At 34.9% G+C, this 13222-nt stretch overlaps 1 protein-coding gene across 2 annotated transcripts in view; it reads right to left on the minus strand.

Annotated features, from left to right (window-relative positions):
* EML6 (EMAP like 6) overlaps positions 1 to 13222 on the minus strand; it is a 108661-nt gene that overhangs the window by 39910 nt on the left and 55529 nt on the right. For both annotated transcript variants that reach the window (XM_030447645.1, XM_030447643.1), the window contains exons 9-16: positions 11607 to 11863; positions 11011 to 11223; positions 9962 to 10129; positions 9003 to 9109; positions 6154 to 6272; positions 5304 to 5490; positions 4521 to 4626; positions 947 to 1040 (exon numbers count right to left, since the gene is read on the minus strand). In XM_030447645.1, the coding sequence (XP_030303505.1) occupies positions 947 to 1040; positions 4521 to 4626; positions 5304 to 5490; positions 6154 to 6272; positions 9003 to 9109; positions 9962 to 10129; positions 11011 to 11223; positions 11607 to 11863 (1251 nt within the window). The remainder of the gene's footprint in view (positions 1 to 946; positions 1041 to 4520; positions 4627 to 5303; positions 5491 to 6153; positions 6273 to 9002; positions 9110 to 9961; positions 10130 to 11010; positions 11224 to 11606; positions 11864 to 13222) is intronic.

Consider the following 13222-nt stretch of genomic DNA (forward strand, 5'->3'; position numbering starts at 1 on the left):
TATAGTGCTGCCATGAGAAAATCTTGGTTGTTCTGGAACATGTCACCATATAATAATAAAAGGAAATTATCTTTCCCAGGCTCTTTTTTTCAAGTTATACTAATAATTTCTACTGACCAATGCTAGGTGTTACATGGTTGCAGACAGCATATAAAATTAATCCTTGCCTCTCTGGTATACATGTCCATGCTTACATAAATTCTACACAGCTCTGGTATCATGACCTCAGAGGCATATTTGATTTTCCCAGGGTAAGATAGAAACCAGGCTGTCAAACAGTTTGATTCTTCTAACATGCACAACCAGTTTTAATAAAGAAAATGTTGCAATTCAATTTATTAGAACAAAACAAAGCAAATACATGAAATGTAATCCAATCCTCTTCCCAACATTTGTGCTTTCACACAATTGTGAAAGCTTCACTGTCAATTTATTAGCTAAGCTTTCAGATGGTTAATGCAATGAGCAAAAAAAAAAAAAAGCTGACTCGGAAGGCAAGATCAGTAGACCTTGAAAAATCTATTTATATTAGAGGGAACACATTTTTCTTCTTAGAAATGTGATATGGTTATGTACACTGATGGAACCCAACATGTAATATAATACGTAAAGGACAATATGGCATCCCTAATGACTTCTGCCCTGAATCAGGGCATAAAATTGGGAGTAAACATTAACTTCACCTGAAACTCATTTAATAAATTTTAATATCAATATAGCTGTTCTGACAAAAAGGCTAGGGAACTCTTGACAGAAATAGTCCACAGGATTTCCAAACGCTAACCTGTAGATTTCAAGGTTTTTTATCTGGATATATTGCTCTGAAACACTACTCTGTTTTCAGCAAGGTGTTCTGTTTGTTCAGGTAAACAAAGTAATTCATGTGGATGATACTACTCAGGAAAATGTATTCACAGGAGATATTTATACCGAGATGCATTCTTACCTGGTTGTTGCTAGCTTTTCTCCTTTTTTCCAATCCCAAAACACAATGGCATGATTATCATCCAGCCCAACAGATGCCAAACATTTCCCATCAGCTGTACAGAAACAATACTTAATGTTAAAAGTGCTAAGGTTTTAGCTGGAAACGTTAACAGGCAATGAACATAACAAATACATTGTAAACTGCATTTCAAGTTATGTATTATAAATGAAGTGAAAAAAGGAATGGATATTCTGAGAAAACAGGGTTCAGATACACTGATGGCCTTCAGTTCCTAAAATAGAGTACACACAGAATTACACAAATTACACATTAATTACACAGAATTACACAAATGAACTGAGAAAGACAATCAACCTGCCAGCTTCTTAAGATGACTGAAGTCTGTACCTGCTGGGAGATCTGTAGTGCAATACTTAGCACCAAAATGAATACCTATTGAGTGATGACACATCAAACTGGAATCCACAGCTTTCACAGAGCACTCTATTAATCCATGACCCATCCTTCCTCTTCTTAACTAAGGTGACTTTAAATATATCATGACCCTTATCACAGACAGAACAGGTTGTGATACAGTTCACAAGATTTTTCTGTTTAATTTTTAACTGGATGATTACAACACAAGCTATTCTTTTTTAGAAAAGGCATTCTTTTAACTTTATTCTATGATGTTTGTATATCCAGTTTAATTTAGTTTTCTTTTTTTTTTTTCCTTATCAAACCACTGATCTTTCCCCAAGGCAAACACGAAACATTTCTGTGTGTAAATACAAGGAATACAGGTAGGAAACTTTTCATAAACTCCAAGTACTCTAAATCATATTACATTTTATTTGTAATATTGCTAATTAGATGATGCATCTTCTTTTCCTTGAAATGGTGACAAGAATTACTAGTGTATAATGAAATGGGTAATTTTAATAGGCAATATAATGAAACTACAGATACGATAGAAAACTATGAGGCTAAAATTAACCACTGTCTGCTGTGGTGCAGCATGTCTCCCATGCTGCAGGAAAGACACAACAGTACTTAAAATGAGAGAAAGAACAGCAAGAACATACATACAAGAACAGCAAGGATCATACATAATTCAGGAGTACCTAGGCATCCTTGAGCCATGTATAAAATAACAATAAACAAGACCACTGTTATCAACCTTGTAGAGACAAACTACTGTTATAAAATTTTTCAAAAATTAAAAGCCTAAGCCATAACTGTTGAAGCATATCATGAGACAATTGAACTATATAGGTTGCCACAGGAGATGTTTTTTTTATGGAAAAAAATTTAAAGCTGGACAAAGTAGAAAACTGAGTAGATGGCCAAAAGAGTGAACAAAAGGAACGATTTGAGAATGTTACTTTTGTGGAAGTTAACATATATTAAGGACTGTGCTTAAGCAAACGTGACTTCAAGAACAGCACAAGTTCCACTGATATAAATTACTCCAATAAATTAGTACGAAGTTCACAAGGATGATTAGGTCCTCATGTCTAGACTGCGTTTGTGAGTTCTGTGAGGAGCAAGTCAAGAAGGAGGGGAAATACAAAAAGAGGAAAATAGTTCACAGTTGAATGAAACGGGCCTAGATGGAAGGTGTGTAAGTAGACAGGAAGGAAGGAAGTTGTCAAACAGGACAGAAAACAACACTTGGTTTGTTAAAAAGAAAAAAAACATAGAGAGACACAAAAAGTTATTAAGCAAGGAAAGCAGAGGAGACAGCAATAACCTTTCCACAATAGTTTTAGTGAGATAAAATGTCATGAACACGGCTGACATGAAAGGAAAATATACATATGTAATGTATTATTTAAGAAAGGGTATATTTGTGTATTTTCATGACAATAATTATTTTTAGGGGTAACTCTAGGTAACTCTATTTTTAGGGTTAATTATGTAAGAGGAACAGAATTACCTAAGGTTTGTTCATAAGAATACAATTTAAATTGTATTAATTTGAAACAGGAAACTTTATGTACTAATACGGTATATACACTCCAATTAGTATTCAAAATCATAGATGTTAAATTAGTGCCACCAGAGGGCACAACCAAACATTTCATGAATGAAATTATAATTGAAATGTAACAATCTCAGAAAGGTCCTACTAAAGTCACCCAGCTCTCTACACTGTTTTCAGGAGTGGCCAATAGCAGATGTTTTAGAGAGTGCAGAAAGACCAGAGTCAGCTGTTAGATCAAAAAAGATTGGGAGTTTTGGGTTTCCTTCTTTAAGCTTCAACTAGTGTTACCTGAACCTAATTTAGAAATCTCTATTTCTAACACAACAAAACTCCCCCTACATAAGACCAAAGCAATACTTTGAACCTGTAATGAGGTGTGTATCTGCACTACTATCTGCTCCTCTCCCTGCCAAGTACCTTAGCAGTTAGGAACGTGGTATTGGCATTCTCAGGACCAAGTCCTAAGGTGATGCCAGTGGTCACTACTTTTTAAAAGAGCTTTACTATTCTTGTACAGGTTTATGTCCACAGAATATGTGGACAGCTTATTCTTTAATAAGAATTATTAAAATAAGATTTTAATAGTTTGTAGAAGTAGATGGATTCTGTACTACTGTAGAGGAACCTATTTTTTTGTTAAAAATGTAAACCACAAAGTTATTTCCTAAATATATGAACACTTGTTTCACTAGGGATCTTAATCAGAGGGTTTTTTAACAACTGTTCATGCTATGCCAATGAAATCATCCTTATCCATTTTCCCTTCTTCTGGTAACAAATCTGCTTCCAGAGCCAGGTTGCATGCTATGGACCAGCAAGTTTGAATTCCAGCTCTTAGATAAATACCAAGACTCCTCTTCTGACAATGGAACATGACTCAGTTCCACAGACTTATCTTTGTGGAAGTAAAACTTCTTTCATATAATCCTGTCTCATAAATGTGATCAATGTTCTAATGAATTGTTACCATATTTCTAGAGGAGAGAATATGAAATAAAGCTTTGTTGAAAAAATCAGATTAAGGAATGGATAGTTCAGATATTTTTTTTTAATAGAAAAAGAGAATGAATTTTTAAGCCCTTTTATAAAGATGCAAAAGTCAGTCACTGCCATTTGGATAATGCTTTCTGATGCTGAATACGAGAATTACTCTTTAAAAAACTGAGACAATTTAGGTCACCCATCTCAGAAAGACAAGTAAGAGAAACAGCGGACAGCTGTTTGTCACATTAGCTTCTTCTGTAAACTCACTGCAAAATGTGGGAATTATGAGCAAATTTGAAGAATCATATGAACCTACAGATCACATTTCCATCTCATTTATACACTTAAAATCACCATATTGCTTTTAATTATACCACTGTGTAGACCATTAGAGTTCCCAGCTACGCACTTGGTATTATGCATTAGACATCACAAAAATCAGTTATTGATTGATTGAAAATAGGCCTATAACTGACTTCACTACAGTTTTATCAAAACTGTCAGAAGACTTTTAAGTAAAATTTGTGTTGATTGTCAAATCAGATGGCTATTCAAATTAGGATTTCACCATAAGGACTGCTTTTTAATTAGTCATTTAGATAAAGGTAGGTCATGGCTTACCTGAAAAATCCAGTGCACAAACTCCTCTTTGATGCTGGCCTTTGAGCAATGACAAACACTTCAGTGTCTGTGTGTCCCAAACATGGATAGCAGCATCTCTACCAACCTAAAGCAGAGGGTTAACTGGAATATCCACTCACAGAAGCAAAAAAAAGTACACAAAGCACACCCATAGATTCAGTAAATAGCACTATCATATCTTCAAAACACTGCAGAAGTAACTACTTTTCCACTTGCCCTACTTTATATTTTTCAAGATTTGATATTTTTGAGAAATATCAGTATATAGTCTCCAAAACAGTATAATATTAATATGTTTTATCACTATGTATAAATATATATGAATATACTGAATATATCATATTCTGTACCAGATATCAGTAGAATGCTCGATATAAAATATCCTTTATCTGAGTAAGGCTTTTGAATGCTACTGCAGCAAAAAAAACAGAGATTTTTTAAACCCCAAAGTCTCCTGGGATGTAGATAAAATACAGCTCCTGCACTTTATAGATGAAAGCTAAGGTTCAAAGTGAATGTAAGACTTTTTGCAAGATTGACAGATTCTCTGTTATATAGGAATGATTTAACAATCACCTCAATAGTGTCCAGTCCAGCACTGCCCAGGAGTTTGGCAGGGATATAGGAAACAGTACACAGCTTACATATATGTAGGGGGAAAAGTATACTGCAGGACAAAGAGAACCATATTTTTCCTAATTATATATTGTAAAGGGAATTTATTTCCAAGTTTTGTTGAGATCATCTCTTCTAAATACCCACCTGTCCAGTTGCAACATAGTCTTTCACTGGGTGAATGCTTAGGCTGAGGATGTCATCATCATGGCCAAGATACAGTCGTTGAGTGTGTTGCTGCCTGTTATAAACAACAGCTACAGCGGCAATGTGATACACCACCTCTCCAGTTTGTGTGTAAAACAAATTATTTCGACAGTCATAGCCTCTATAACTGAAATTAGTACAAAAAAGGGTTATATTCTGTTTCAAAACCATTCTGGTACTTTCTGTAACAACTTGTGCAAATTATTTGTGCTTGAAAAGAGTAAAGCTGCCACATCAACTTTAGCTAAGGAAAAAAAATAATAAATCACAGCACACTGGGAGGGAGAGACTATTCCTACCAAGAGCAGGAATTCAAGAATTGTCTCATGGTTTACTTTGCACCTAAATCCTAAATTAGTACTGATTTCATAAAAAGAGTATATGACATACATAAAATCGTATGCAGTTAAGTTTTACAGGAAAGTGGATTCAAGCAGAACTCTATCAGGCATTTTAAGAAACTAAAGCTATCACAGTCAGCTTAAAAAGAAAATCTTCGCTCCAAGAATCATAAGGTGCAGTGAGCAGCCAGTTTAAAATGTAGTTTCATATAATGCAACACTGATATAATATTTATTATAAAGCTACAGTATTATAACCTTCTCCTGTTCCTTAACAAATAGAACCTAAAAAAAAATTTTAGAAATTACCCACAGTAATAACAACAAACAAATTAATTGTGGATAAACACTGAACAGAACTTTGCTAAATGCTCTGATATAAAGTCAGCTGCATTGCTAGGATACTTTAACAATCAGAAAAAAAAAAGTATTATCTAATATCACTGTACCCATGTATAAACTGCAACTTTAAACTGTCCTCAGGTGCTCGCTCTCTTTTAAGGAAGGGCACAGAATGGTTTTTCTCTTTACTTTGCTGTTTCAGCTGAGGTAGGTCTTCTTTGTAAACCTGAGGAATAATTGTTAAAGTTAATTGCACATCTCCAGTTTTCTAAATATTTGTATGTATGAATACAAAGTGACTTTCTTTTAAATGTTATATTTGATACATGTTAATGGGATGTTCAGTAATTACAACACAGAAGTCACTATTGCTCCCTACAGATCTTCAGATAATAATAAATGTTTTCCAGACAATGAAGTCCCCTGACATGTGAGTGTCCCAGATCATTAGCCTGCAGTAGCATCAACAGTGTATTTTTTCACACAGTGTATTTTTTCTAGAAGACTCCAGTGTCACTTAGTGAAAAGGAATTTAAATATTGACTGGAAATCTCTTAAGTATCTTTTAAATTTGTAGATGGTTCAATGTACATAGGCAAAGCTGAATATAACAAATTAATTCTATCTATGAATTATGGTGAAATATACAGTAACCAATAGCATGTAATTGATTGCAGTTCTACAAATACACTAAAGACACAAAATACTGTGCATTTAAATACTTCAGAAATGTTGAAACTCAGTGGAGCTGCAGAAGATTTTTGAAGTGTCTTCAAAGCTGGCACTGAAAAAAGTCTTGAAATACAGCTTTATTGACTGTTTCCTGTGCTTATACTCCCTGGATTTTGTGAAAAAAATGACAATGAAATTACAATATCCCACAGATATCTACCTGACTACAAAGACGGAATACTGGATTTTTACAAGAAAGGTGTTCATATAACAACCTGACTTTCTGAAATGGTAGGCAAAGTCTTAACATCTTGTGTCAGTCACTTGTATGTAATGTAATTTATCCTGAGTGTTCTCATCCATTTACTCTTGCTCATCAGTGAATGCTACCAGTGGAACAGAGTATGGGATCATCATTTTCTAATGCATCCCAAAATCTAGTATCCTCTATCCTGATTTATCCATTAAATTGAAGAAGAAAGCAAACAAAAAATAAACTCAATTCTCAAAATAAGATTAATGCTTTTGTTTCCATGTGCTCTTGTAAATTAATTTAATAAAATGCAGACTGCATCTCAAAGTTGTCTCACACTTCCTGTATGAGATTTTATTTACAGTTGCTTCTAGCTTTTTCATGCGTTAACCTGCTGTCTACAACTATTTTTTCACTTTTACTTTTAAACTCAAATGTCCTTTTTGTCACATAGACAGTGTGGAGGAGGATGTTGTTGATTTGATTACAGATGGAAAATCAGGAAAAGGAAGAGAGAAGGAGGATGGAACAAGCACTCCAGTGAGAATTGGAGTAAATGAGGGGAGAGGGAGAAAGTCTGACAAAACCTCTGTTTATTGGCAAACAAAGCTGATCTCTGTAATGAAGAGGTAAAATAAGCCACTGTCAGAAAGGTCTATGTAATTTATTACAGAATCTAGAAAGCGAGGGGAAAAGACAAAGAACAGTCCTTGGCTGTTCTGTTGTAACTACCCTCAACATTAGAGGTGACCCTTCCACGTTCTAGAGATAATGACAACCATTAGATCACTCAAACCAACTTGAACCAGGCTTCTAACCTTTCAGCTGACAAAGTGACATGACAAGGTGACAAGTAAGAGTCCATCCACACTGACAACTCCTGAAAATCAGGTTCTAGGTGATTTTAAATAGGAGTGAAAGTCAGAAGACAGACAGAAGAATTTGATGTCAATGTTTACCTTCCTTCAGAACAAGGATGATTGATCAAACTTGAACACCACAGAATGTTATAAAGATCAGTGTTTGCAAAGCACTTGGTATCATGAATGGAATGGAAGGAACCACAAGGAAAATAATTCTGTCTTCAGAGACATGTTGAAGCAATGTGCAATAAAGGTGGCATGGCCTTATGAGTGAAAAAGACTGAACAGTTTCCTGTTTAGTAAGAACTAAATATCTCATATACTAAATCAAGTCCTGCAGGAAGGTGTAATCATAAAACAAGCAACACTATCTTTTACCATGGCATTTGCTAAACTTAATGTGACTTTCTCTCTTGAATAAGGTTTTCTAATATAGTAGTGTGGGTGCAAATCGTTATGATGCAGGTAGAGTGAAATCTCACATCAAGGAGCAGCAAGTCAAAATTGCTTTGTGAAAGCAGAGGAGCCAAGAGTTAAGCATGGTAAGACCAGTCAAGAAAGTGCCCTCACAGAGGGGACTGCAGTCCCACAGTGCCTGAGTGACATGAGCACAAGTTTGATGATGGTTTGCAACTTTGGGCAACAGTCCTGGTCACCAGGCAAGCCCATGATGATGAAGCAGATACCACACTGAAAGATCAGGTTAGCGTGGAATGCCATACTACTATGTCAGAAAGGAATCAATGCAGTACAGAATACTTATTGGTTTGGTTCTGCATGGAAAGAATATATCTTATCTTGGAACATAGCTGGACTGAAAACAGAAAAAAAAGTAAGCGTATCAAGTGATTATTAGAGACCAATTTTACTTGGTTCTCATTTTAACAATTTTAATTGTTAAAATTTTAATTTTAATGCAATTTTAATTCTTGAACATTGTTGTCCTTGGCAATAAAAAAGAATCTGTCACAAATAATGCATTATGCAGTTTTCATACTCATTAAGAGTATTCTGCTTTGAACACGCAGTATATTAGTTGTGTAATCAGCTACAAACTGTCAAAATTATATTCGTAGAGTAGTTTGATGAATTAGCTCCAAGTTTCTTTTGCTTATTTATTCATGATAGATGGTCAGGCAATTGGTACAGTGTGTTAATGTTTACTCACCTGGCGATCATAGTTGATTTGAGCTTCCTGCTCAATGTCAGAATCTAACTCTGGCACATCAGATAAATCTGAATCAGATTCTTCACTGTAGGAATCAACACCACCCTCTACATTAAAAAGAAAAATATAAAGTCAGTATATAACACATCTAATCACAAGAAAATAGCATGGGACAGTTTTATATAATTTAGACTACGTGCAAAACAGTATATAAAAATTTTGGAAGCTTAAGCAGCTTGTAAAAATCATGTGGGCTGACTGAATGTGTCAGCTTTTGTTCTTGTTTCGCCTGTTTCAATGCCTGGGGCAGAAAGGTGGCAGAGGGAAAGATAATAACAGAGTAGTTACCAGTATATGTCCATCATCTAAGAGAATACTATTTTCTTAACAAGCTTTGGAGTGATAACATAGAGAAATGGTGAGTAAAAACTTTCAGTGTGGTCACTGTTTTTAAAAAGATTTGCTTTAACATAGACATTTTACCAAACTGTGCAGCTATGGCATATCTGCCCTTTCACTGAATAGCATCCCATTTTCAGCTGTTGTTTGTACGGCTTTCATAGAGTAATTTGAGTATCATGGATATAAGAAAGGAAAAAATTCTATAGTACAACTATCACATATGTATGTGAATTTGCACTCTAAAGAAAGTGAAAGAATTCAACATGTGTAGTCAGACTTCTGAATGCAAGTTGCACGGATGATTTTGAAAATCTAATCTTCCTTTTTCCACACACCTTGAAAAATACTTCTCATGTATTGCTAAGCATAAATTGCAGAAGAGGCTTTAGCATACCTTGCCTGAAACAAATGGTTGTTCATGAAAAGCAACTGAGTGTATGTAATTCCACGGAATTATAATAGAACTAATTTACGTCAATTCAATAAAAGCTTTTTCAACAGTATTGCATTCTCTGACATTTTCTTTTAGTAAATAATTAAGAAGAGATTATTTTTACCTTGTGGAGATGTTTCATGGATGCCATTTGTTATCCCTTCTGGCATAAAACGCCACTGAAAAACAGAGTGATCAGCACCTCCTGTACTTAAAACCCATTGAAAATCATGGGACCAACGGACATTGGTTACATGTGCTGAGTGGCCAACATATCTCCTAAATTTAGCTCCTAAAACCCAAAAACAGAATAGTGTGTAATAAGAAAAGAAAATTAACATTGTAATTAATAAAGTTAGGCTATTATTGGAAACACAGTTTAAGCACATTTATGAGAAATGACAAAAGGAAATAATTAAATGCCTCTTTACATCCTGATACTAATAGTAACTAAAAAGAAATGGCATAAAATAGTATGAACAATAGATTTGCTTCCATTTTCCAAAAAGCATCTAAGTCTTGGCAGGAAGTGCCAGACACACACACGGTTCAGTTTTTACCTTTATGGCCATTGCTGATGTGAATTACATACATTGTTTATCATACTAGCTGCAGAAATTCAGAAGTCACTATCAGCAATTCTGTGATATCAAATTAAACACTTAATATCACCAAAATGTTGTATTTAGGCTTTGTTGGCCTTCTGTGCAGTACAGTGAAAAAACTGAGGAAACAATCTGTGATAAGCTAAATATGAAGCAAATAGCTCACACAGAGCTACACTGACACATGCTAGCAGACAGTGAAACAATAATGATTCTTCTGCAATTGTTACTGGCATAAATTTGGATGAATTACACTACTGCGTTAGTTGCTAATAATTTTTTATATGATGTAAAATCTTGCTGAATTAGTTTTTGAAAATGTAATGTCAGAATAAGCACGTTGGACTATACATTCTCAACAGTTCTAAAACCAAATACATATACATTTGCAGGAAACTGCCAGATACAGAGGATTAAAGTCTCATCTTTATGTCCATTAATACTAATACGAATTGTGCACACACTAATCTGAGTTATACACAAGAATCAAAAGCCACCATTAGAAGATAGACTGATATGGTATCAAAGTAAATATTGCATTTTTCAGAAATAAGAAATATTATCTTACCTTTCTTTAGACATGGAAATCTGAATAATTTAACCAACCCAAAATCATCTCCGGTCACTAGCACTGAGCTGTTGTAATTTCCATCCACAGAGTTGACATCTGTAATGTTAGTATATTTTGGCCAAATTCCATTCACTTCAGATCCTATCACACATGTCCATGAGGCCCAGTGAATTCCTTTTATATCATCTTTGCTAGATAGATGCTTCCCAGCTGAAAAGATGCAAGTGAGTAATCTGTTTAATCATTTGTTTTTTAGTAAACTCTATTTCTTTTCATCACATTTATCTGTGTATTGTTCATGGGATTAGTCTTTTAACCTCAATAAATTATAAATATTCACAATTTTATTTTAAAATAGCATAATCCCATACTTGTGGTATTTGACGCCTTCACAGTTCTTACAAGTTCTAATGCAGCTGCACATTAATGTGCTACAACCATATAAATGTTAAAAAAATGCTAGGTATTCGTATAAGTTTGAGTCAAGAAACTCTGCTGGCAAATGTAATGTTCACATATTATTTTTGGTGTTCTCTTCACATCACCACTGAAGTTTTTTACTTGTTCATAACATAAGCCACTTGTAAACTTACATGGCATCTTGTAGAACAGTCTCTCTCCTGCACCATCATTTGTTTGCAAGAACTTACTATCCACAGACCAGTCAATGTGAGTTATAAAACTAGCAGATCTGTTGCATTCTCCTATCTTTTTGTATCTCTGAGCAACTGCATAGATATCCACCGGGCCATCGTTAGAACCCACAGCAAGGTAAGAGCCATCTGGTGAAAACTTCATTTCATGGATTACTTCTTTTCGGTCTTTAATATGAACTACCTCTGTCATGTCCCTGCAAGAACAAATATAGAAAATGTGAACTGTAAAGTTGTGAACATGAAATCAGCAAACATTTAAGGCAAAAATCACAGAATTACAGAACTGTCACAGTTGGAAAAGATCTCTAAGATCACCATGTCCAACCGTCAAGTTAGAAAGAAAAAAAAATCACCACCCACTATAGCATGTCCTGAAGTGCCTCATCTACATGGTTTTTTAAATACCTCCACCACCTCCCTGGGCAGCCCGACTACTCCTTCTGTAAAAAGGATATCTAGTCTAAACCTCCCCTGGTGCAAGTTATGTCTACTTCCTTTAGTCCTCTTGTTACTTACTTGAGAGAAGAGGTCAACCCCCATCTCTCTACAACCTCCTTTCAGGTAACTGTAGAAAGCAATAAGGTCTTGTCTCAGCCTTTTCTGCTCCTTTTCTGCCCAGTTCCCTCAGCCTCTCTTCACAAGGCTTGTTCTCCAGACCCTTCACCAGGTTGGTTGCCTTTCTCTGAACTCATTCTAACAACTCAATGTCTTTCTTGTAGTGGGAAGCACAGAACTGAACACCAGGATAAGCATACTTTTAAAGCAAAATTAGAAAGACCTTTACCTGTCAATGATACTTTTCATTCCGTTCACCTAATTTTGGCTGTAAAATAGTTAGCTTTCCAGTCTAAACCAGATCAGACTATTAGAAAAAAAACCAACAACTACAGAAAATTACTTTCATCTCAAGAACAATTAGCGTGTTCCTCACATTAAAATGGAGGAAGATACCCTTTGCTCCATATTTACTATTTTTGGGAAACAGATAAACAGTTTAGATTAGAGGCTGACAATTAGACTGGTAAAACTACATATGATTAATCCTACATGCCAAACACACAAGTGAGAATAGCTTGCATGTGCCTTTGGAAAAAAATCAAGACAGCTATGCAGTCTTTAAAAAAAAAATTTAATTCTTCCCTATCCTAGCTACACCATGATATCAATCCCTTTCCTATGCAACCAAGGAACCAAAAACTTCAGTGATAGCAAATGCAGACAATGAACCCACTCTTAGAGCCATTGATTTGGTATTTATAAAGATAATCCACACCAGATCATACATTTGGCCTTGTGAGGAAGAGTCTTGTGCAGGTGCCATACTTCTACAACTAAGTTTTTAAAATATTTTTCCGGATTTCTGCTTCAATGAATTACTGCTAGTACTACCATATTAACAAAAAGTCTCATATTTATTTAAAAACTAATAAATTTTGGTGATATATCTTTAAAATGCTGATACATAGGTACTACTAAAGGCAGAGTCCTGAAAGACAACCTGAGGGACAGAGATTCCTGGAGATGCTCACATGAATGGAACGGTTAATATTACA

The sequence above is a fragment of the Calypte anna genome, chromosome 3 (genome assembly GCF_003957555.1).
Source record: "Calypte anna isolate BGI_N300 chromosome 3, bCalAnn1_v1.p, whole genome shotgun sequence".
In the NCBI taxonomy this organism is placed as follows: Eukaryota; Metazoa; Chordata; class Aves; order Apodiformes; family Trochilidae; genus Calypte; species Calypte anna.